Source organism: Lagenorhynchus albirostris, chromosome 9 (assembly GCF_949774975.1).
Source record: "Lagenorhynchus albirostris chromosome 9, mLagAlb1.1, whole genome shotgun sequence".
Classification (NCBI taxonomy): Eukaryota; Metazoa; Chordata; class Mammalia; order Artiodactyla; family Delphinidae; genus Lagenorhynchus; species Lagenorhynchus albirostris.
Genome location: NC_083103.1, coordinates 63,743,236 through 63,769,800, shown reverse-complemented (window position 1 = coordinate 63,769,800; position 26,565 = coordinate 63,743,236). Strand labels below are relative to the sequence as shown.

At 35.3% G+C, this 26,565-nt stretch overlaps 2 protein-coding genes across 2 annotated transcripts in view; one reads left to right on the top strand and one right to left on the bottom strand.

The window, feature by feature from the left end:
* Positions 1-221: 221 nt before the first annotated feature.
* The window catches only part of TMEM135 (transmembrane protein 135), a 240,191-nt gene continuing 213,847 nt past the window's right edge, over positions 222-26,565 (bottom strand). The window contains exons 7-15 of the mRNA XM_060160190.1: positions 23,510-23,551; positions 20,420-20,566; positions 17,863-17,932; positions 14,497-14,664; positions 9,293-9,356; positions 8,232-8,308; positions 3,903-4,001; positions 3,023-3,090; positions 222-1,179 (exon numbers count right to left, since the gene is read on the bottom strand). Of these exons, the coding sequence (XP_060016173.1) occupies positions 1,047-1,179; positions 3,023-3,090; positions 3,903-4,001; positions 8,232-8,308; positions 9,293-9,356; positions 14,497-14,664; positions 17,863-17,932; positions 20,420-20,566; positions 23,510-23,551 (868 nt within the window). The 3' untranslated portion in view covers positions 222-1,046. The remainder of the gene's footprint in view (positions 1,180-3,022; positions 3,091-3,902; positions 4,002-8,231; positions 8,309-9,292; positions 9,357-14,496; positions 14,665-17,862; positions 17,933-20,419; positions 20,567-23,509; positions 23,552-26,565) is intronic.
* On the top strand, positions 9,646-10,415 carry LOC132526219 (dihydrofolate reductase-like). The gene has a single exon (XM_060160191.1). The coding sequence runs from the start codon at positions 9,837-9,839 to the stop codon at positions 10,413-10,415; it is 579 nt and encodes a 192-aa protein (XP_060016174.1). The 5' UTR covers positions 9,646-9,836.

Below are 26,565 nucleotides of genomic sequence, written 5' to 3'. Positions count from 1 at the left end.
TCCAATTATGAAGTGGACTTTTAAACCTCCACTGGATTTTTAGAATGTTTTTAGTTGTCAAACATCCGTATAGGTGAACCAGCTGAGGGAACAAACTGCCAAACTTGCCCAAACTACTTTTGTTCCATAGAATTTGATCCCTTCTAAATCGACAACAGCGTACAAACTTAGCTATGAAGAATTCAGCCCTTATAAATGAAGACAAACATAATAAACCTACAGGAGGTTTAAAAGTAACTTCATTTGTTTTTGAATATTCAAGTGTAATGCTTCTGTAAGAGATTAAAACATACGTTTCAACTTTATCAGATACGTCAATTTCCATTTGCTCCTCACCTGTCACTAATACATAGGTTCACTGGCTGCCGAAGAACCCAACTAATCATGGAGAGAGATGAAGGTATCAGTGGAAAAAGAGCACGGATACCACGGCATTTATCCCAACAGTATGATACCCGTCTTTGCATCCCTGAAGTTAAGAATGGCCACTTTCTCCAATTAATTTGCTCTCTACTAAATAAAGCAGCACTGTCTGTGAAGAGTTACTCCATACCCATAACATTTCACTACTATAGTTACCAATTCAGAAGTTAAAAAAAAAAAAATACAGACCAAATCCATGTACCCGTGATCCTTTGTATCCTAAAATGTAGAAATATTCTTAGTTTTAACCAAGAATTAGATTGGAATGAAGTAAAACATCTTTTAAAGTAATTTTAAGTATACTCTTATTTGTTACTACATTTCTACATAATTATTTAATATTGCTTGTGGATATAATTTAATCGATAATAATATATCATAATGTCAACCATTACAGTGATCCAGAATGAGATTCTGGCTATAGAGGGAGCTTAATTATTAAGCAACACTTTCCTGAAAAGCTTCTGTATTTCTGATTGGTAAGAAAAACAAAAAAAAAGAGCGTCTCTCATTGAAATAACACTGACGTTCAAGCTCAGGCCCCCTTCTTTGTGTTCAACATAATTAACTCTCTAGGACAAAATAATGAAACATTAAGTCACATTAATAAGTTACGGTCATCTTCAAGAAAACTCGACGGGCAACTCTGGTGTTACAACTGTGTATCTTGGATCCAACTTAGGGATGAAATCCTGAAAGTGTTTAGATGCACCAGTACCAAAAACATCAAGGACTTTTCGGTTCATAACGGCAAATCTGTAAAACAGAGGACACAGGGAACAAGTACTTAATGAAGTTTATAAAAGAAGATGATTCGCTCCATTTGACTTATCTTTCATGGGATGGGAAGACCGAAAAGGCTGACATGGCAAAAGACTCAATGGCAGATTCAAAAGTCACTTTGATACTCTTCCTCGAGATTCACTGTCTCGTATTTTCTTTAAAAAGATGATAATCCCCCAAACTGAAACCCCAGAGATTACCATCATTATTTCAAACCCTTCTAGAATCCTTTCCACTAGATTGTGTCAAATAGAAAAATAGGTTCATTGTGATTTTTCTGATGAATAAAATCACAAGAAGCTAAATGTATAATGAATGCGCTAACATTTACTGACAAGCAAAGGTATTAAACGTAATTCCTCTCATAATTGAAATTTTAACGTCTCACAGTCAACAGAAAATACATCCAAATGTGACTGAAGGGCAAACAGCATATAGGTTTTCAAATTTCTAACAGACACAACTTAGTAAAAACACAGCCCTCATTTTATCCATCACCTAACCTAAGAGATATAAAATTTTTAAAAGACATATATTTTAGCTAATGTGCAGGATGGACCTTCTGTGTCTCTGTGCCTGATCATAAGCCTTTCTTTTCTGGGGAAGATACCCAGGTGAAATTAGTTTTGAGTTATTGGCCAGTATCATTATTCCAAGAGCCAATAAATGTGATTTTCAGATCCTTCCCAAAGTATGTTCCCTTCCGAAATAATCAACTGGTTAAACTCATTGATGTGCAAAGAAACCTGAATGACAAAGAAAGAAATGATTAAATACTAATAATATAGAGGATACACAGTGTCATGGCTAAGAGGAAGAACTCTGCAGTCGGACCGCCTGGCTCATATCCTAGCTCCGTCCTTTCCTAGCTCTGTGATTCTGGCAGGCGCTTAACCTCTGCGTGCACCTCGGTTTCCTCACATTGCGAAAGCAAGATATTAATAGTACCTATCTCACAGAGCTACTTTAAGGATTAAACACATATGTATGTATATGCATGCTGTATGTGTGTATGTGTATATCTTAAAACCATTTCTCGGACACAGTAAGCACGATACAACTGTTCGCTATTACTAATATTAACGACAGCTGCTATTTACTGAATGCCTACTAGGTGCCTAAAGGCTGCCACAAACATCTCGATTTTCCCACAATGTATTATTGTTTCATTGAAGAGAGAAAGAAACTTGAGGCTCATGATGGTAAAGAATGTTCCCAACCGGTGACACAGCTAAGGGTATCAGAACTGCAGTCAAACCTAGGTCTGTTCAATTCCCAAGCTCATGGTCTTTCTATCAGGTCAACCTGCCTCCCAAAGAATTAGATTATAATCAGGAAATGCTAACAACAACAACAACAACAATAAAGAATATGATCGTAAAGGCAAAGAAAAGTGTGCTTACAAAGTCAGGCAAAAGAATATGATTATTTTTCCAAAGTGGAAATCAGTCAATTGTTCAGGCATGATTTCTAATGAATCTGTGTAATGTTTTTAATCAAAAAGAAGAGATTAAAGATTTTAAAAGTGAGACTTAAGAATGTTATATAGTAACCTATCAGCAGTTTGCAAGTCAACATATTAATCTAGAACACTTAAAATATCTAAAATAATATAGGGAAAAAAATAGTCAAAATAATGTTCACTAAAAGAATGCCCCATGTTATTCTTATTAAATTTTAGGTCATATTTGATTTATAGCTAGATACCTACTTTACCACTGAAAGAATATTCCCTCAAGTAAACGAAAAGATTCAAAATCTTTTTTATGGAAATTGCTTTTTTTCTATGACCAGTTAAAACATCTCAGTCACTTACCTGCCCTTGGTGAGCCTTAAAAGGAACTTCCAGTAAGATGGTCGTAAGGTCTGAACTTCCATGACAGCCTAAGATTAGAATATTCAATTTGAGACTTCTTTTAGTAAACAGCAAATATTATCAGCAGTCTTAGGCAACAGAACATATTTGTCTCTATTTTTATTGCTCACTCTATTTAACGACAGTGATGACAGTAGTAACAAAAACATGTATTAATGTTTAAGTTGATAACTCTCAAGAATCTTTGTAAATATGCCTTCAAATAGGAATATTGCTCATGGAATAATAATTGAGTTAATAGTTATTATCATTGGGAAGCATTTACTAGGTGCCCATTAGTAGCTGGCACTTCGCTAGTTATAGTAAGTTTACCAACTTGGCAGCATTACTGTGAGAAACTGCAAATAAAAGCTGTCCCCCAAACTTTGCAAAAGCCCTAAGACCATTAACATCAATAACAGTGATTGCAGAATTTAAAGAGATTGAACGATGCTTCTATTAAGCTAGATTCTACCCCTATCCTCACTGCCTGAGTAATACTGGGGAAAAGCAATTATTCATGTTTATGCCCATGCTATCTTTTTTTTGAAGTAAAATTAAGTTAGGGCATTCTAGCCAAGGTACTAGAGTGATAATTCTCCTACAAAAATTGCACTCTACTTAAACCTAAAAATTGTTGTGTTCATAAAACATGACCTAGCCCACTAAGTTAACATGTTTAATGATTTGAAACTTGCAAGCTATCTTGCTAACAAAACAAAAAAAGCATAGAATGTAAAAACTGGAAATGTTCCCAGGCCTTTATTTTTTCCCCATTGGTTTAATATATACACTAGAAACAGAAATAATTCTACTTCTCATTTGAAAAAGTTATACTTACTGCCTGGAAGCAAATTGCTGTAGAGATGGAATAGATGATAGTGTCTGCATGGGGAAAATAGGGAACCTTTCCTGCTTCGATACCTTTGAAATACATTGTCTGCAAAACAAGCACATAGGGCAAGATTTATAAAGAAAACAACTTTAAATAGCATTACCAATAAGGTGGAGTGATACGTTCCCTATCTACAACTATTTTTTCTACCTTTCAAAATCCTAACAATCCTTTCAGAGCTCAAATCATAGGTACTTCCCTGACATGTTAAGTGTCAGCCCTTCCCTTTCCCTCATTCACTCACCCCAAACCCCAGATGCCAGTAATAATACTTTTCTGTGAAATTCAACAGCACTTTATATCTACCTCTTTCATGCTATTTATTCTTCACTGCTGTTTGTACAATGCCCAAGTCTTCCCTTCTCTGTTAGATCTATTTATTCATTCATTAAACATGTACTGGTGTAAACCCAATTAGCGCATAAGAAATAACTAACACACTCTAATAAGGTTACAAGATATCTATATTGATTAGATGTGTAGATCATCACATGTGTATGTATGTATATCTATGTTTATCTCATATATATATATATATAGGCTCCCCAGAGGAGGGAGCAACTACTCTGTCTATGACAAAGGACCAAGGAGAATTTCAGAAATGACTACATTGAGTAGTGGGCATCTCAAACCATCTGCAGTGAAGAACCACTTTTTAAAAAACAAAATTTCCAACTATCATGGCCTGATGCTTTCATAATACAATAAAAATGAATTACTAGAATTGAACCAAATTTTCACTATTACATTCAAAAAACAAATTACTCCATCGAGTTGCTATAAGGTTTCCAAATGCTTCCTCTCAATTTCTATCCTTTCCTTGTCATGAACTGGTATGGTAATGAACAGTTCATAGACCAGCGCTAGTCTGCTGACCCCACTTTTAATACTGCTGCTTTCTAAGAGGCCTAACATCAACAACTAGATAAGAGAGGAAGAGCAGGGGTAACAAACAGGGTGAAAATACATGACATGTATGGGGAATTTCCAGCAAATTTATATGGATGGAACAAAGGATAATTCATGGAAATGGGTTTTCTGGAACGTAGGGATGCTAAAGTGAAACAAGTAAGAAAAGTGGAAAGATGACCAAGACAGAATGGTGTTTCAATAGGTTGGAGGGAGCTTTAAGAAGACATGAGTGGACCATGAAACAAAGAACATAAAATAATTTTTTTCCAAGAAAAAAGTTGTTTATACAGCTGATTTTTAATTAATATTATGTATTAATATAGCATTTTAATATAAAATTAACTTCAATCTGTAAGATATGTACAAAGAGATTTATAATCTACTTCAGTAACAAGATAAACATGGGCCATTATTTTGAAAGTTATATGATAATATATTACAAGGTACAGATATACTGTAGTGTATTCCTGTTAACAAAAATGAAATTCAGATGTGGTAGAATGGCATCATAGAAATGTTATGTGAAACAGGTATCTCTTGATATATGGGATCATTATGTTCCTAATTATTTCCTACAATAAAACTTATCTGTTGACCTAGAGTCTAAGTTAATGAAGAGTTGGGACTGTATCCTATACTTCTATATGCTTACCAGCACCACCGCAGTAATGGGAACATAATCGATACTCAATAAATATGTCTTGGAAATAATTTTTTCCAAGAAAAAAGTTGCCTATACAGGTGATGTTTACTTAAGACGCATTATATAGTTATATATCATTTTAATATAAAATTAACTTCAATCATAGGAAAATGATTGCCTATTATACCATAGTCATTAATTCCACAAAGGACATAGTAAGCTTATACTTCTAATTTCCTGCATTTAAAAAAAAGTTCTCATCAGCACACTTATCAGATACGATCTGTTGATATAAGAAACAGCGATACCACTGCTTGGCTTTAAAACCTCTAGCCATTTAGAGAAACATTTTACAAACTAGATCTCAATGTTGGATGGCCCCTATGTCAAAGAATATATTTTTTGCCAGCTAGGGCAAAAAAATATATTCTCTCACTCCCCTTTTCCTCTCTATTAGCAAGTCCTGCCAACTCTATCTCCTAACCATACACCAAATCTGTGTACTTTTCTCCATCTCTACTGCTACCATCCTGACACAAGCCACCATTTTCTGCCTGAGACTAACGGTTTTCTCCCAGATTCCAGTCTTGCCTCTAATCCATTCTCTATATAATAGCCAGAATATTCTTCTTAAAATGTGAATTAAATCACGTCATTTCCATGCTTAAAGCTCTCCAAAGGCACTGAGAAAAATAAATGCCTCCTCCCCTGCCTCCTTCTCTCTCTCTTTCTGTCTCTCATTTGGATAAAACAAATATGTAATTTTCTTAATGTCATTAGGGACACAGATTTTTAGTGAGATAAAACTTTTTAAAATTCAAACAAGTTAAATAAAATCTATAACCTGAACTTTGAATTGAAAACATCAATGTGCTCCTAATTATTTTCTCTTTCTCTGAAAAGAAAGGGAAAAAAAATAGGATGCTCTAACTCTGTTCACTGGAAAGGCCAAGAAACAATGACTAGCCTAGGAGCTAAAAACCTTTAGCACCCAAACTAAAGTTTTCTAAATACCATTTCTCACCAAAAGAAACTAGGTGCCATTGGAGAAGGCTGATTCTATGTCTGGAGCAGGAAACCACCCAGGTGAGCCTGGAATATCTTGTTTTATCACAAAGCAAGAAAACTATCAAAGATACCGGCATTAGGTGAAAAAAGAAACAGGAGTCAACGTGAAGAGGCTCTCATGGCCAAAGATGGGGCAATTTGAGCATAATGACTGCAATAGGTTGAAACAAATCAAATACCTTAAACTCCATAAAGACACCTGACAACAAAGACTTACAGGTCAACTTTGCAGGATGCTAGGGACTACTAACTCATTCCAAACATTAGCAAATAAAGGGAAGTAATCAAGCACTTTATTATGACTTTGTGAACAGACGATCTCACAGTAACCAAACAGCTGAAAGGGAAAGTTCTTTTTGAAGAATTCCCACTAATAAATGCAGAAGAAACAATAATATTAGATTATGATGATTTTGCAACCCTCAGTGAAATAATAAACCCTGGTCATTAATGGCTGCTAAAAAAATAGGGTAAAAGATGGGGAACCTTATGTTGGCTCTATCAATACTGAGCCCACTGATCCATCTTAGCGTCCCTGGTGGCGCAGTGGTTCAGAGAGAGACAGGGGCTTTCCTGGTGGCGCAGTGGTTGAGAGTCTGCCTGCCGATGCAGGGGACGTGGGTTCATGCCCCGGTCCGGGAAGATCCCACATGCCGTGGAGTGGCTGGGCCCGTGAGCCATGGCCGCTGAGCCTGCGTGTCCGGAGCCTGTGCTCCGCAACGGGAGAGGCCACAACAGTGAGAGGCCCGTGTACCACAAAAAAAAAAAAAAAAAAAGAGACACAACCTGACATTTTTGTGTTTCCTAATGTGATGTAATAGGAATTCACACACACAGTAAATGTGAAGTTTTTCTGCCACTATCATCCGCCTAAAAGAAACTGAACCTGAACTTGCTTAAGGCTCTAGATCTAATTTACAGTTTACAGACAATACATGAGTTAAAGGAACATGTTATAACACCACCAGTGAGGATGCAATCAGCAAAATCCAGAATGTGGGAAATTCCAAAGAATTAATAACCTAGATTATCAACAAATAAATGGCAAGGAAAAAAAGAAAGGGGGACGAAAAGAAGAAAGGGTGAGGGATAACTATTATAAACTAAAAAGAGACTTTGGATCTCAACTAAAACAAAGGGATTGCAAAAGACATTTGTGAGGTAATATTGAAAATGCAAGCTCTAATTGGATAACGATAATAATAAAGAATTACCAGGTTTTTAAAATTAATGACATGTATTTTGATTATACCCTGATGGCATTCATGATTTGTTTTTAAGGAGTCCTTATTCTTTAGTTTTATTTTTTAAGGACTCTTTCTCCTCAGTTGTTTACGGATGAAGTGATTTGATCTCTGGGATTTGTTTTAAAATAACTTGGTACTTGGGGGTTTGGAGCAGTATAGGTGAAAGGAGATTGGCCAAATGCTGTTAACTGTTGAAGCTGTATGATGGGGTACATGAGGGTTATCACATTATTCCTCCTATGCTTGTGTATATTTGAAAATAACACAAAGAAAAAAGAAGAAATAGGAGAACTGACTTTGTAAGTACTTTTATAGGATTAGAATTTGCTTTTGAAACTTCTACTACTAAAGCAGCTAAAAAGCTCTGTATCCTTTGGGTGTATGTGCTTAAAAATGTTTGCTTACCTCTACCAATTTGGAAGCTAAATACATGGAAATTGTTGTGCTTTTATAAAACATCATTGATATTCCCGCCAAAAATCCTGAAACAACAAATAAGGCAAAACTGATCAGAACTCAAAGTATTTCTTTGTTATTAAGTCACTCAGAAATGTTGATTCACTTAAATAGGAAAGAACTGATTTGTAGCACTGCCTTTTGTCACAACAAAATCAAGGACAGTAATATAAGTGATGACATTAAAATGGGGTGAATTCTTATTTATTATCACATATTTTTAAACTTAAACATTGACCTTTAGAGTTAGGAGCCACAGTTCTGATACACATATCACAAGAAACTACATTCTAAATTTAACTTTTAAAAACAGCAGTGGTCTTGCCAAATACAATGATCTTTTAAAATAATTTTTTAAAGGTTACTGGTACCATTTCTGATCTTAAGTGGAAATAGTCATTCATCTATTCTCCTAACAGCTCAAATTATGTTTAGTGCTGTCATCACACTTCCCTCCATTGCTTTCATTCTATAAATGGAAAACCAAGGTGGTAGGAGGCCTGGAATACTAATAGTAGGGCTATTACTAATACATATCTGAAAAATTGTCTATTTAACTTAAGTAATACATATACTGAACTCACAGAAAATGTTTAGTTTTTATTTTTATAAAATTACTTGAGTTCCTAAAAAAATTATTATTAAAAAATACATCACTTGCCAGTGGTAAAATCAGAATATTTTAAGAAATCTAACTGCACTTCCACTAGTCACTTATATAATATTTTAAGTCTTTATGTTCTTTTGTGACACATTTTCCCTAGAATTTCTGGCCTGTAGCAGGACAGATACCCGAGTCATTATATTGCCAACCCAAAACATCAGATGGCAAGAGAGCCTTGATATGTTAAACTTCACAAACACAAAATGTCTGTACTAGTGCCTTAATGGGGATTCTGTTACAGAGAAAGGAAGATACAAAGAAATCAGATGAATTTGAAAACCATGTCTGCTTCATTCCTACTACTGATTGATGCAATAGTAATATATGTATTTTATCATTGCTTTACCAGCTATAATGGCATGCAGTTCATCATCCAGATTTCTGACCCAGCGCAGGAAGCAACTAGTACCCTGTATCAAGAAGAAAATACAATGACTTCAGTTGTTTCAGTTCTAGGAAAAAAATGCATGTAACATCTGTAATGGGTGAGTCATTAGCTGACCTTGGAGGCAAATTGGTGATATTATTTAAATCAAACTGAATATATGATTGGGAAAATTATTAACAGTAACCTGTTATAACGTTACTGTTTGGATAGACCCTATTAAGAAATTATACATAAAATTTTCATTGTAATGATTTTTCAAAATGAATTCAAAAATTCTACTTTTGCTTAGATGTAGAATGCTGGGAAAAGTATCACTCCCATTCTAACAAGGAGAAAAAGCTGGATAAGCTACAACTCTGTCAAGTCAGAATCCTATAGTTAGAGAAAACATTTTTCAATATGAAGGTGAAATAAAGACTCTCTCAGAAATTTCGCACCAAGCTGGCGGGTAATCCCCATATCGGTGTGACGTGCTAGCTCGGAAGTGTTTTCTGCTGCTGTCATGGTTCGTCCGCTAAACTGCATCGTTGCTGGGTCCCAGAACATAGAACATCGGCAAGATCGGGGACGAGCCATCGTCAAGAACGGGGACCTGCCCTGGCCCCTGCTCAGGAATGAATACAGGTATTTCCAAAGAATGACCACAACTTCTTCAGTAGAAGGTAAACAGAATTTGGTGATTATGGGTAGGAAGACCTGGTTCTCCATTCCAGAGACGAATCGACCTTTAAAGGACAGAATTAATATAGTTCTCAGTAGAGAACTCAAGGAACCTCCACAGGGAGCTCATTTTCTTGCCAAAAGTCTGGATGATGCCTTAAAACTTATTGAGCAACCAGAATTAACAAATAAAGTGGACATGGTTTGGATAGTGGGACACAGTTCAGTTTACAAGGAAGCCATGAACAGGCCAGGCCATCTTCGACTATTTGTGACAAGGATCATGCAGGAATTTGAAAGTGACACATTTTTTCCAGAAACTGATTTGGAAAAATATAAACTTCTCCCAGAATATCCAGGTGTTCCTTCTGATGTCCAGGAGGAGAAAGGCATATTTGAAGAATATGAAACGAACAGTTAATATGAAAGTGTTTTCTGATCTATTTCTGATCTATTTCAAGACTCCTCCTCCCCGCCCCCCCCAAAAAAATTATGGAGTTTTTGTTGTAAAGACTTTTGTTGACTTTAGATCTATGGATAATTATTTCTAAGCAAAGTACCTTTATTCCCCATTAATCTTAACTAGACTGTATCAGATACCATTCGTGAAACATTTCTTGCTGTAATTGCCTGAATGACCATCAAGGGTCAAGAATAGGTTACCAGCACTGGCCTAGGGTAGAATATCTACCAAGACAGCCCAAAGTGGGAGAGTCCCCTGGTAGCATAAGTTGAAACCAGAGCCTATAGAGCTAGGAGTTAGGCAGATGGGTCCAAAGGTCAGAAATGGATTATAAATAGAAGAGCTAGCACTCAGTTATTAAAATTAGATCAAAAGAGGGACTGTGAATTACTCTATATCACACTTGTGAAAAATATTCTGTTCACTAAGACCGGGAGTCAATAAGTTGAGAACGCCAGGATAGTCCACACGGATAGTAAAGAGGCAGGTATGACACTACCTTTTCGGTGGTTAAAAGAGAAGGTCTGAGACCTTAAAAAACTTTGTTTCTGATCTTCAGTGAGATTCCATGAGATGTTACAATGATAAAACAAGAAGTGGCTGCTCTTTACAAAAAAGAATAATCTAATATCAAGCATAATGGCTAAAATTAAAAATTCAAGGAGGTAATAAATTGAGAATGAATATTGCTAGAAACCAAAATTAGTAAGTTAGAAACTAAACTTCACAGAATTAAAAAATTAAAACATGTTTTACCCATCATGTTAGCAAAGATTTAGATTAAGTATCCAAAAAAAAGAGCATTTTCTGCCTTATAAATTGGGACAACCTTTTTAGAGTGTAAGTTAGCAATATCAATTAATATTCAAAATATTCTGGGTTTGGACCCAGAACTTGCACTTCTAGAAATTAATCCTGAACAAAGAAATGGACCCAAGAGTATTTGTTGCAACATTTTTTTTCAAAGTTGGAAAGAGCCCAAATGTTGATAAATAAGAAATAACTAACCAATATGTCTATAAAATGTAACATCTGCAGCAGTTAAAAAGGACAAAGTACTGACAGAAAAACGCCAAAAATTGCTAAGCAAAAGAAGCAAATTGTGTATAATACTCAAAATGTTTAATAAATGTTAATGTGTGGGGGGGAAAAAACAACAAAAAAGACTCTCTCAGACAGATAGAAGCTGAGAAAATGCACCACCTGCAGACCTGCATTACCAGAAATGTTAAAGGTCGTTCTGCAGGCAGAAGGAACAAGATACCAGATAAGAATTTAGGTATAAAAAAAAGAGATGAAGAGCTCTGGAAATGATAAAATGAAGGTAAATTTAGAAGACATGTTTTTCTTACCTTTAATTGTTATAAAAATGAATCAACTGTCTAAAGCAGTGGTCAGAAAACTATGGCCCACTAGGCAAATCTATCCTGCCACCTGTTTTTACATGGCTCATAAGCTAGAATATTTTTACACCTCTCAATGGATAAAAATAAAAAACAATATTTTGTGACATGTGAAAATTATATGAAATTCTAATACAGTGTGCTAAATTTTTATTGGAATACAGCCATGCTCATTCATTTATATATTGTCTATGGCTGCTTTCACACTATAACATCAGAGCTGAATAGTTATGAGTGAGACCATATGTTCCACAAAGCTTAAAATACCTACTCTTTGGCCCTTTACAGAAAAAGTTTTCTGACTCCTGGTCCAAAACAAAAATAGCAACAGCATATTGTGGGGTTTATAACATATGAAAAGATAAATGAATTGCACAAAGGATGGGAAGGAGGAATTACAAGTATGATGTGGTAAGATTCTTACACTATACTGAAGTGGTATAATATTATTTGAAAATATTGACCAATAAATTAAAAATGTTTATTATAAATGTTAAGACAGTCACTAAATTTTAAAAAGACATATAAATAATAAGTCAATAGTGATGACAGAATATAAAAAATACAAAAAAAATAATATAAATTTAAAATACATAAAAAATACCCCCAAAATCAAGGAGACAAAAAAAAAAGAGGAGCAAAGAAAAAATGGAACAAATATGAAACAACTAATAAGAAAGTAGATACAAACAGATATAAACTCAACCATATCAATAACTATATTAAATGTAAAGAGTCTAAATACACCAATTAAAAGACAGTGATTACCAAACTGGATACAAAAGTAAGAACCAACTATATGTGGTCTAAAAGAAACCAACCTTTAAACTGAGGTCACAGAAAGATTAAAGAAGGAAAATATACCATCAAATATAATCAAAAGTAGCTATATTAATAGTAGACATAGTAGACTTCAGAACAAGGAATATTACCAGGATAAAGAGGAACATTACAAAATGGAAAAAGGGTCAGTTCACCAAGAAGACACAGAAGAAATAAGGTTTGTTTGCCTGACCTTCTCTTAATTACATTCTTAGGAAGATGCAAAAAATTGATAAATTTTTCAGAAATCACATATGGCTTTGGAACATGCTGTATGAATATTTTTTATAATAGATTTTCTGACCCAGTTGCATTTTCCTTAGTTTAATTACCATTAGTTTATATTACCTAAGCAAATAAGTAGCAAAAATGTAAACAAACAAAAAAGCCTAGGCTCTCAGATATGCTGGATGGTGGAGAATAACCAACCTGGGCTAAAAATGTTGGAGATAATCCACATATAAATATTTAAGGGTTTATCTTAAGAGTAAATACAAACTCTATGACACAAGAAATGAAAAAGAATGTGAATATAAACATATTATCACCCATATTCTGCCCTATTAACTCTTGTATATATTCAAAGATATAAGTAATGCTTCCTAGTCAAACCATATTGAAAATGTTTTCAGTGTTAGTAATATTTCATAACAAGTGATTAATTAACTATAGTTTATAGTTTGCCACTCTTTCCTTTCCATTTCAAAATACTTTCTCCACATCTACCTTTTATAGGTAAACTTTAGCATAAAATGAAACACAACCATCTTATCCAAAATAATTCCAGAATTCAGTTTTTCCCAGCATTTTCTTTTAACAACTGTGTGTGTGCACATGCACACATGCATGCACATGCATACAGGTCGACCTTAGTTAACACATTTTACCTTTAAATTTTGAATATCAATTTTAGATGTTTAATAAAATATGTCAGTAATATGATTTACATATTAGTGATTCCCATTAAACAGAAGGCCATTACTTCAAATTGCAGTGTTATGTCACAGATGATCCCTATACATGTGTTTAGGTAGGTGCTTATTATATATGTGTGGGTACATTTATAGGAACATGCAGAAAGAGGTGGAAGAATGTTAACTTTGTTTATTTGAGAGAGTACAGTAGAGTGAGTGAGTGAGTGGGAGATGGAAAATAAGTCATTGCTTATATCAGTTACAAGAGAAAATCCTTACTCTTTCTATCAAAGGTTGATATCAGCTAGGAGGGTCTGAAAATGTTTAAATTAATAATCAGGTAGTAAAATTATTCAGAAAAAACAAATAGATACATCACTTTTGATGTTAGAAATATCAGGAAGTTCGTATTTTCTCAGTGACTACATTGTTGAAGAAAAGAAAATGAGTTTTTGAAAATCTTTAATATTATGTATAAATGCAAATATATCTACACTTTCAAGCTTTAAGAGAAGAAATATCTCCAGCCTCTATTCCCAACATAATGTGCATATTTGGTGATGAGATATTTACGAATACTACAGAAAGCAGTATTAAAAAAAATGACAGGGCTTCCCTGGTGGCGCAGTGGTTGAGAGTCCGCCTGCCGATGCAGGGGACACGGGTTCGTGCCCCGGTCCGGGAAAGATCCCACATGCCGCGGCACGGCTGGGCCCGTGAGCCATGACCACTGAGCCTGCGCGTCTGAAGCCTGTGCTCCGCAACGGGAGAGGCCGCAACAGTGAGAGGCCCGCGTACGGCAAAAAAAAAAAACAAACAGATGAGCTAAGGCCGTATCTCATTTTAACAATAGCCATGTTATTTATTTCCCACTTTTCTTTCCTCTTCTGAAAGCCTTACCTTGTATATACTAACAAAAGAGCCCAGAAAAGCTCCGAGCTGGAAGTTTTCTTTATTGTAGAAGAGAGAAAATAGCCGGGATGGCTGTGTAAACAGATGCCTAAATGCAGAGGGAATCCGGAGGCAGCACTGGATCAAGTATCCCACGCTAAACATTCTGATAAAACCCTAGAGAAAATTGGGAGGAAATTCTGATTTACAACCAAATTTTGAAGACCGATAGATATAAATTTTATTGTTGCAGAATCAAAACGGAACTAAAAATATTAAGACAAGTTTATATCGCAGCCATTTTCAAAATTAAGTCCTAAACCTCAAACAATTTTAAAACAATTGCCTTAAAAATAAGCGTGAAATCTTGCAGCAAACATACTTTCTATGATTTACAAAGTCTTAAAAAGTCTTCCAAGCACTGGCCAAGTCTATCTATGTACCAAACTTCTACTTCTTGACATTTTGTTGACATAACTGGGATTTATAATCCCTAAACCACAAATAGTTTTAGAAACAAAAGCACTGCAATTCCAAAAAATATAGTTAACAAAACCAAATGCTTTGGGAAATTTTAACAGAAAATGTCTCTTAATCATTAGTTTGAACAGAGATTCTTTTGACAGAAAATAATTGTATTATCTGTTTAGACCTTTGGTGTCAACTATTTAAACAATCAAGTTTAAAGAATTTTCCAGGAAAAGAAATAATTCTATCTAGGTTTTTACTTCTGTGCTCAATGTGTCAAGCTGAAACATCTCTAGGGAATGGCAGCTTTAAGGTAAACTAAAGAAAACACGAGAAAGCAAATTTGCCACAAATCCACATTTGCTGTCAACATTTCTCCGTATTACCTGCAACTATCTACAGTGTAAAAGGGAGGAAAGGATGACTAATGTTGGTCAATTTCATTTCGCTCTTTAGGAAAATGAAGTTTGATGTCACTTAATGGTGAGAGACTGAAAAATTCCAGTCATCTCGAAACAAAATGTTATCAAAAAGAATAGTATTTTATACATGATTCAGCCAATACACTGTAATACTGATCTCCCATCGTCCTCCTCTTTCACCCCCACTGGAATGGAAAAACGTCTACATTCTTAGCAGTGTTTGCTGCTAAGTTTCAAAGGTCAGGTTTGTATCTTCGGTATGGCTGCCTTCTATTTTTTTAAAAAAAAATTGAGTTACTATGAAGAAACATTCATTAATTTACCTGAAACTACCTAATACCTGGTTAAAACATGAAAATTAAATTGTCCAAACAATTAGCATGAATTATCATGCATTTGCTTAACTGAAACTGCCTAGTGTTTGTTTAATGCATGAGGTGGTCACACCTGTATCTTGTCACTGATAATATCATAATATTAACCTAAGGGTTCAAAGATCACACTCATGTTCAATCATTTCACACTATTTTCAAGAGATCTATTCATCCTTCCATCAATTCACCCTTTCATGTATTCAGGAAAGATTCAGTGAATGCCTCTCATGTGCTGCTCATCACACTAGATGCTGGGGATAGAGTACTGAGGACACAAAGCTCTTGCCTTCATGGAGCTTCCATGCTCATTAGAGGAAGAGAAAATCAGTAAACAAATAAACATAAAGTAATTACAGATTACAGTAAGTGTTGAGAAGGAAGTAATCAGGGCACTGGGAAAGAAATTAACAGGGCATCCTATATTAGACTGAGTGGTAAGGGAAGGCTACTGAGGATGTGACGTTTAAATAGACACAAAAGAGAGGGAGCTGGCATGAGAAAAACATTTCGGGTAGCTTGGACAAAAAGCACAAAGCCAAAAAAGAGATTGGCAGGTATCAACAAAAAGTTCATGTGAATGGAGTATAGTGAGTTGGGGGGAATGTTAATTCATCTGAATATTCACTCAGGGGTATGATTTAACATGAGGTGTAACTGAGTCCATGGAATAATGAGGTGCACTGTCAAAATATTTTGCTATACTTGTGATATAAATTCCTCACCCACAAATCTCCAAATAATTCTACATTCATGGACATAATATAACAATGTATACATAAATTAGCAAGTTTATAGTACTGGTACACGCTTGAAAGAATGACTACATTTTTTCATAGCTCAGTAATTCTCACTAACTTTCTCGTATACTTTTTTTAAAATATCACCTCTCCTCTCCCCAAATTTCTCAAATACCTCTAATTTAGTCAAAATGCTTTTCTTAGTTCCCCTCCTGCAGTTTCCCCCTGAACTAGAATTATGTCCAGTTGGAGGGAATAATAACCCTCTCTGGGAGCTTGTAGACTTTGAGGCAGCCAGCGACATTCTTTTTTTTTTTTTTTTTTTTTTTCTTTTTTGCCACTTTAAAAATGGGGCAGGAAATCAGATTTGGAAAGAGTGTGTCAGAAACTACTTCACAACTGAAAAAATACTCTACTGCTTTTACCCCTGGTTCTGTCTTTGAGTACTTTAAAGGTAAGTGTTGGCCTGGGTGCGCCACCAACAACACTCGGCCACAGGCGTTCACGTTCATAGGCACTAATGTGATACAGTCCCTCCCTTTCTAGAGGGACGGTCAGGAGGCTGTCTTTTGGGGTGCTGTACAACTCTGTTCTTCTCATCATCAATAAAGTGGGGATCAGATGTTGTAAGAAAGAACATAAATTTCTAAAGCATCAGGATTGTTAGAGCACCATCCAAAACTAAAGAACTTGTAGCAGATGGTGCCACCTGTGACAGACTAACTGCAATGAAAATTAACTTCCTTCTCAGAGTTGGTGGGATGGGGGATGGGGGGCAGTGGCAGGCATGGGATGGGGGATGGGGAGAGAGCACGGCCCTGGTACACTAATATATTAGGGAGTGGGGAATTTATGTCAGTGGGCATAACTAACTTTCTTAATGTAGAACAACTGTGGACATGCTCCAGTTACCGTCATGCCTTAAAAAATGTAACAGCTTTACAAGTCCAAAACCAAATGCCACTGTCCCAGATTGTGCAGTGTATGTGAGTGACTGCTGATCCCCTAGCACACAGCACAGTCCAGGGGCCTTGTTCTAAGATGTATTCTAATGAGGATACATTGCAAAGTACAAATTTTAATTTTAATGTGACTTTTTCTCTTTTTTGTTGTTGTTGCTTCACCTTCTACTTTGCAAGTTTTACATTTATTAAGTAAGCTAATGTAAAAATTATTTAACAAAGGATCTGGTAAGTGAATACTAAAAGCTAAATTGTTATCTATTTCTCACAAGTGTCTTATTCTTCAAGTCAAATGCAAAGAATGATAGCAATGATTGTCAACTTTTCCACTTACTTTGAAATTATGTTTTAATAAATAAGTTTTTTCTATACATATTCCCTGTGGTTATTAAAGTAGATTTCATATACTTACTTTAACGCAATAAGAGATGCAATTATCCTCATAGTGTTTGCAACATCTATGCCTTGGTCCATGCTTACATCTGAAATTAAACCAGAAAAACTAATATAATTAAAATGTGTGTGTATGCGTGCGTGTGCGTGTGTGTGTGTGTGTTAATCTGCTTAAAACTCTCTAACCAAAAAAGGAGAAAACATTATCAACTCATTTCTAAATGTGTGCATCTTTTGATTTCTTAGGACATACAGAAGCAAAGCTAACAGATTTTTTTTCCCTTTGCTGCTCACCATTTGACACACTGTATAAAATACGTGACTGCAGTCAAAATACTTGAATGTGGAACAGAAAAGCCATATTGGTAAATATTTGTGACTAAATATGAAAAATATGTATATGTTATCTCTATACTCTGCCAAATCTTTTGGAAGCTTTAAATTGTTTATTGTAGCGTATAATGGTCATAAATCATCCATGACGTCAGTACTTGAGCAAAAATCATAATGAGAATGTGCTCAGGTTACAGGAATTTATACTTAATTATATTTGAGAGAAAACATCTGGGAAAGAAACATGATATAGTATTAGAATTTAAAATTCAGTTTTTAAAATAAATATAGAAATAGAACATGCAGGAATTCAAAAGTAGGTTGTGATTTAACTGTAAACAACTTAGTCTTCCAGTGTTTAATAAACATTTCTGCTGGGAGGACTACTATTCAAGACACACTTATTTTAGTTATTTGGTATGTCTACTCCAGGACTATTTATTCACTCCAGGCGTAAAAAAGTAAGTAGAATATCTAATATGGGTTTAACTCTCCCCCTTTCTCTTTGAAGAGTTCAGTTCCAAAATAAGCAGTCTTTATACCTCTTTCAGAATACAATTAATTAATTATCTTCATGGTTGGAACACATTAACTCTTTCTTGTTTATGATAATAACTTGCAGAGTGATATCCTAGCTCTCTAATTCCATTTGCAAATTGATTATAAAGACCTCCGAAATTCAATGCTGCACTGCAGCTGGAGTATACAGGCAGCCTTTCCTAGTCAAGGGTGACAGCAATAGTTCATTCCTTATGTCGTTAGAATGATATGACATATCTGGTCATGCGAAGTTGTTGAGTGATTAAAGCTAGGGGCCTGAAAAGGGGTGAATCAGAGAAGGACTGCCTTATGTAAACCATCACTCTTCATACTTCTAAGTGTCCTCTTCAAAGACATCTCTCAGCCATGGCTACCAGAACTAACACAGAAATTATTAAACTCTCTTTGCTAGTGAAGTTAAATTCTGTTATCAACTACACTGTCATTTAATCTTTCCTAGTCTTTCATTAAAATGGCTTCCCAAGTGCTGGACTGCCAGTCTCCTATGTCATCTGCTCTGCTTCTATATTATCCTGCACCTGCTTTCACACCAATGGACCCACTGAGGCTACTCTGACAAGTTCTGCCATGGCCCGATCAGCTCTGATACCCAAGGCTTCATTCACCCCCGTCACACATTCTCTGCATTCCCCTATGATTCTTGTTGACATGATTCCCATTAACAGGATCCCCTACATCACACATTCTCTGCATTCCCCTATGATTCTTGTTGACATGATTCCCATTAACGGGATCCCCTACCACAATTATTACTGCCGTCTACCACCCCTTTCTTTCCTTTTACCTTCTTCTGTGGTGTACAGAAGAAGAGACAAAGTCTTTAAATTCAGTAAAAGTTTTGAGTACCTACTCTGTGCTCGTGTAAGTGAAGCAAACTCCTATGTTATTTCATTTAATGCACGCAACACTCCTTAATAAAGTTAACTGATGAGGACTTTGGGATGTAGAGTGGTTAAATCACTTGTTCAAAGTCCCAAAGCCAGGAAGGGCAAAATGAGTCAAACACAGGTCTTCAGATTTCTTGAACGGCGTCAGCTTCCTGTAGTTGATCCCCTAACTTTCTATACTGCCTCCTCATTCTACCCTCTCTAAGATAGCACAACAAGATTATTTTTATTGGCTGGTATTCTAATTTTAAAACTTTAAATTTATTTTCTTAAATATTTGAAATGCAAATGAAGACTTATCTGTATGAAATAGACTTCTTTGTATAACATACAAATAAAGATTTCTTATTTTACTTCCAAAGCCCTAAAAATTTCCACTCTTGCAAAATATCCTTCACTTAAACTTTGCTCCTTATTGTATCTATATCTTCTTAAATCTCTCTTGGAATTTTTCTTTCTCCTTTCCACACTTGAAATATTCGATTAGCACATATTAATCTGTTTCCTGAAGTTCCCTACTCTAGCCCCCTGCAACTCTGCTTAGTTTGAAATAGAAAAGTATTTCGATTTCATGTAAAACTATTTTAAAGGCAGATAATGGTCTATAGTCCTGCTAGAAATAATAAACAACATTCACTTGCCATCGTGTGCCTTTTTATAAAACTCTATGCAGTTTCTGGTAAAAAAAAAAAAAAAAATTACTACCTGAAAAGAAAACAAAAATACCTTGGCATGGTACAAATGTTATATAAAATGGTGACAAAATGTGCTAAAATATCAAGATAAAGAACTCACACTGAATCCACAAGCTTCCTGACTAGAGCAATTATATTCGTTCCTCTTGGTTTTTCCTCATGTTTCTCAGTCTTTTGTTCCACTTTTGCATATGCCGCCTCTGGTGAATAAGAATGTGTGGGAATTTCTTCCTTCCCAACAATGAACCTAAAGAAAAGAGCACAATGAGAGGCATTTTTCCCCTTAAAAAAAGAAAATCAGTGAGAAAATAAACTGATTTTGTTTATATACAAATACACTGTGGACAGTACCTTATCATTTGAAATAATATTTTCCACAATTTATATAAAACTAGTCATCCTTTAAAAAATAGGCTTTTGAAATCTGAATACTCAGAAAATGTTAATAGCTGTTTATTTAACAGTGCAGGCATCTTAAAATCAAATACAGCATAGCTCTTTGATGAAACACCCTTTTAACTTAGGTCACCGCCTTTTTAAGGTATTACACAACTTAAAAGTTTTTTCAAACAAAAAGGCAGATGAACTATTAACTTGGATCTACTAGTTAATGACAAAATTGCTATTATTTTCTCTAAAATGTACTAACAGTTACAATTGAATGCATTTCTCATTTTTTTACTCTAAATTTATATCTAACGTCACTTTGAGTCATAAAACAGCTGCAGTACAGTAGGTGGTCATCTATATGCACATGAGAAATAGAGGGAACTAAAGAATGAGAATCAGAAAGTGGTTAAGAGTCTGTGTGTCTTCCCCACATTATTAGAAAATCTTAAATTTGATGTTATTCTAATCTACTTACTTCTCTTTGGAAAAATCTAATATCCAGGAGAAGACACCATTCCTCTATCGTCAAAACTGGACTATATTTTTCCAAAGACAATACAAAGAAAACATTACCAACCATTAGATATCACTCAATCAGTATCCTTTATCAGAGTTTTCATTTTTGCTGTTTTCACCTTCACTATAAGAGTCACTGCTCTTATAAAGAATAACTAAGCTTTCCTTAGCCAATTCTGCCTGCTGAACCTTCAGAAAATATCACAAAACAGATAAAACAGGAGACCAATAACACTACACTAAAATTCTAGAACATGGGAACTCTGGCAAATTTAAATACTCGTAAACGAGAGAAAAATTGTTACTATCAACAATTGCAACCCATCTCGTTAGGACAAACTTGATAAAACATCTAGTTTACCAAATTGTAAGGGGCGTGCAGTGAGATTGTTTGTCACCAGATGGCAGCTGTGCCTCCTTGGTAACTGCTGGTCCAAAAGAATTTGGTTCCTAATCGTGGGTGTGAATGGTGCTCTTTATAAACAAGGTAAAACTATGCTAGAACAGATACACTATCTCTCATACCTTTCCTAACACTGAAAGGAAAGTGTTGCTATTTTGGCCGGGACCTACCATTCGGATTAGAGCTCACTTCCTTGGAGAAGCTGCCCCTGCCCCAAGCTGGAGTGAGTGAGCCATCCTTCCTTTGTGCTCTCACAGCCCAGTGATCCCCCAGTACTGGAAGCACCTTTTTAGTAGTTTCCCTGCCCCACTAAACTGTGGGATCTGTGAGACTATAGATACCTTCTTTGTTATTACATCCCAGTGCCTGGCACATAATAAATATTTAGTTATTTATTATGTCGGGCACATAATAAATATTTAATTAATACCTAGCAAAGGAATATCGTAATAGTGAGCATTTTCTGAGCATTTACTACATGACAGGCACAGCACTGAGCCTTGGACAAAGATTAAATCATTTAACCCTCATAGGAAAACACTATGAAGTAGGTACCATACTTTCCATGACAGTTAACATGAAAAGGCATCTTGTCCACAGTCAAAAATATCAGCAATTATTTGAACCCAGAACTGTTTAACTCTAAGGCCTGGGGTCTTAGTCACCAAACTTTGTACATTATTAACTATGTTTTAAACTACGATGAATCAGCCTTAGTCTACCTTCAGATTCCTGCACTGGCTCTTCTCCCGTGGTTCTCTCCTTGACTCTTTCTATTCCCCTAACTTCCACTATTATCTTACAGAACTAGCAAGAGTGAATAACTATTTTTCCAGAATATTTTCCTGTAACACAGAGAAAATGTTAAGTGCAAAGAGTCCAAGTCAGCTCTTCATTATAAGTGGATTTGAAGAAAACATATGCAAATATCTGACACATTCTGAGTTTTGGCAAGGATTCTGGGAGTCTAAGGAAAGATGCAGGAACAATGGCAGAGTTTTTCTCTTTAGGAAAACCAACTTTTGATTTTGTCACCAACTTTCAGTTTAAGTTGAAACTTAATTTCAGTGAAACTTAATTCACTTAATTTAATTAATTAAACTTTAATTAATTTAATTAAGCTTAATTAATTAAACTTGATTTAAGTGAAACTTAATTCACTTAATCTGTGAATGCAACAACAACAAAAAGCTATTTTCTAATAAGTTTCATGATCTTTTAATGAAAAATATGACATGAAGAAATTACTGCTGTGTGTTATGATTTAGTTATCGTTACCAAAGAATTTCCACAACCAAAAATACTCTATTCAATAATAGAGAAAGTTTAATTTCCTAATGTATGTGAAAATGTTTGGTGAAATATAAAATTCAACACTAATGCTAACCAACATCTCTACAGTATCGACCACGTGCCAATTACTGTGATAAGAGATGGGCTACGAGGTGAAAAGAAGACTCCAGTGACTCTAGTGAAGCCTATAATACAAAATGTGTTTGACAACGCATGAGTCCTGCCCTAACAAAGCCCGTAATCTGGTACCACACAATTAAGGGCTTCATTTTCCAGTAATTGTTCATGTGTAGCTTTGTCTTTCCAAGCTCCATAAACAGAGAGTTCTTGTAATCTTCTTTAATACCCCATACTGTAAGGCACATAATAGGCCCCCCAAATAGTGGCTGACTGATTTTTAGGGGGAAAATTAACAAATTACTCTGTTAATGAAATGTCCACAAAGCCACTTTTGTGACTTTTAAAATTGCTTGCAACTTAAATAGTGGAGTCAATAAATATTTATTACAATTATGTACGATGATATTACTTTTTTAAAAAAACTTGTAAATTCTCTTAACATAAAGATAAATAAAATATGCAACTTACCTAAGTGCAGAGAATGTAAATCCTTTCAAACCATCTTTGCACCTAAAACAATAGAAATTTACAATGATAAAATAACTTGTTTTGAGATATAAAGTAGTAGTATTAAATGGCTATTAAATTTTTTCCTGAAAATGATTTTCTTTTAAAGGTGAAACTCTTTTAGGACGATGATCTGAGCAGTACAAATGGTCAAACAAACAACAAACAATGAACAAGCCATCTTACACAAAATGATTAAAATGATAATGCCTTCCCATGTCGTATTAACATAATTTAAGGCTCAATTCTCAGATTTGCAGGTTGAAGAGAGATTTAAAGTAAATCTTCTAAGGGATCCATGTGGACTTAAAATGAAGGCTGGGAGCAGAGTATTCTTCATTCTAGCCAATCCCTGGGGGAGCAATTTGTTGCGAAGAGAAAGACCACATACACCTGCTGGGTATTATGTACAGGTCAATTCAAGGTCCTGACTTCTCCCTATTTATTAATTCAGTGGATGCAGAGCAATGTAGAGTTGGCAGGCACAAAAAGGCTTCAAGTTTCGTTAACAATTTTAACTTCTGAGTAAACCCAATCAGAACAGATAATGTAGCAAGAGGAATAGGGGGTGGAGGAGGAGAGCACAGAGAGAAGATTCCAAATATTATTGAGTGCTTACTATTGCTGGGCATTGTTTTGGGCCCTTTATATGTGTCGTCTCATTCAATTATACCACAACTCTTATGAATAGGTGTTTCTCTACTCCACAGCTGTGCAGAGGCCCCCCAGATGTGGTAACTTCCCTGAGGTCACAAAATAAATAGTAGTCAGAATTCAGGAAAAACAAAAAAATGACTTCATCTGACTTAAAAGTTATGGTTTTCTCTTATACCTCCTCCTAAAACAGTGTATTCCTTTTAACTGGGGAAGACTCAAACTACATGGCAACTGGGGGAGGGGGGAGGGGGGGATTCTTACATCTGCAAAAAGTAGTTAAACAAGATTTTAAAAATGGGGGTGTTACTATCCTGGTCTTAATGGTCTGCTCTATAGGTATGATCAAGTTACTAGAGAATCTTTGGGTATCTAGTGTCAAAATTCCTTGGAGAAACTATAAAGATTGGTGATATAATGATGCTCTAACATATGTTAATATTAGACACTGGATATTCTCGGACAAAAAGCATAGCCTTAAATCTAACTGGACAATTCTTCTGTATGCCTTTTATGTGAAAGGTCACTAAGGAAATGAACAAAAATATAAGAAATCTATCTAAAAATTTTTAAATATACATTTTTATTGGAGGACATATAGAATCTCAGGGAAAAACTTAATCCATGTGCACTGAGATGTTTTAAAGCACTTAAGAATTCAATTAAGCAACATAATCTACTTTGTGGTCATGTTAACAGTGAGAATGTAACCAGAGAATTTAGCTAACATACTATATAATTATCTACTCTGTATAGAATGAGGACAAAGGCAAAATAATTCATATGTTAAACTTAAAGCGTGCATGGGAAAATTATAGCATTAAAATTCTTAAAGTTATCTGTTTCCATCTGAAGAAAGTGTTTCTCAGTAATATAAAACCCATAACTGAGTAATTTCTAGATAGGTGGGGTGGTGAGGGGTTAGGCTGGGAGTCTATTGACTAGAAAACAGAAAGCAGATTGATTAAAAGATTATGTACAACTGGGAACAAATTTTGGCTCTGGTATGTTATTGTTAAAAGATAGCCATTTGTCTTTGTGCAATGCTGAATAGATAAAGGATTCTGACAACTTGGTCTGGTCATGATTGCATATTTGTGACCTTAAACAATAAATCTAACTGCAGACCAAACATCAAAAAGTAGCTTTCAAATATAAAAGGGCATCTACAAATGAATCTGCAATTTCATTATGATGGAAGTTTGGTTCTTTCAGCAGAACCCTGTGGGAAGCACTTCATATTGATAAAGTCTAGCATGGATTCAAAAGGGGCTATTCTTCTTTCCATTCATGTGTATAAGGTCTGTTAATGTAATTGAGGGTCAGATGTCTATGTCAAAAGGACAAAAAAGTAATTATTCCCAGAAAAAGAAACTTTAAAATAGTAATACTGCCCTGCATTTTGACACCGAAAGTATTGTCTGAGCCCTAATCTAACTATGAAATACTATTGTAATCTGTGTTAAATGTAAAAAGTATGATATAAACATAAAGATTTATACAAAACAGAGCCCATTAAAAGGTGCCTCACTATTTGATGGATTCCGTTATTATAATGTAAATCAAATCACATTCTCCATTCATGTATTAAGGCTCGCTGATTTATTCAACAAATATTGACAGAGTGCCTACTATGTGCAAGCACTGGTTTAGGTTCTAAGGATGTAACAGTGGACAATATAGAATCTCTGCTTGCATACCACTGACATTCTAGAAGGGGGAGAGATAGGATAAAAAAAAAAGTAAGTATGTCATGTGGTGATAACTGCTGTGGAAAAAAGCAAAGCAGGACGAGAGGAGAAACAGTGATCAGGTTGGGCCTTTTGTTTGTTTGTTTTTAACACAGTGTAGTCAGGAAGGGCCTCTCTGAGAAGGTGGAATTTGGTAATTTGAACAGAAACCTTACTGAATTGAGGGAAGGGCATTTCAGTCTAAAGGAAGAGCAAGCACAAAGCCCTTGATAAGGAATCTGCATGGCATGTAAGGAGAACAGCAAGTGCATTACTGCAGCTGGAGGGAAGCAGTGGTAGGAAATGAGGTCACAGTAATAGCTGTGGAGGGAGCCAGTGGTCTACAATTCCTGTAGGCCCTGTAGGCATGATAAGGACTTGGGAAGGTTCTCAGCAGAGAAGTGACAAGATCTGTCTTAAATTTTAAGATAATCACTTTGCTGGTTTGAAAACAGACTACAGGAGGGCAAGGTTAGAAGCAAAGAGGCTTATTAGGAGGAGAAATGACTGTGCCTGGACTAGATCACAGTGGCAGAGGTGGAGGGGAGTGGTAAGACTCTGAACGTATTTCAAAAGCAGAACTGGTGGAATTTCTTGATAGTTTGAATGTGGGGTACAAGAGAGAATTTACAA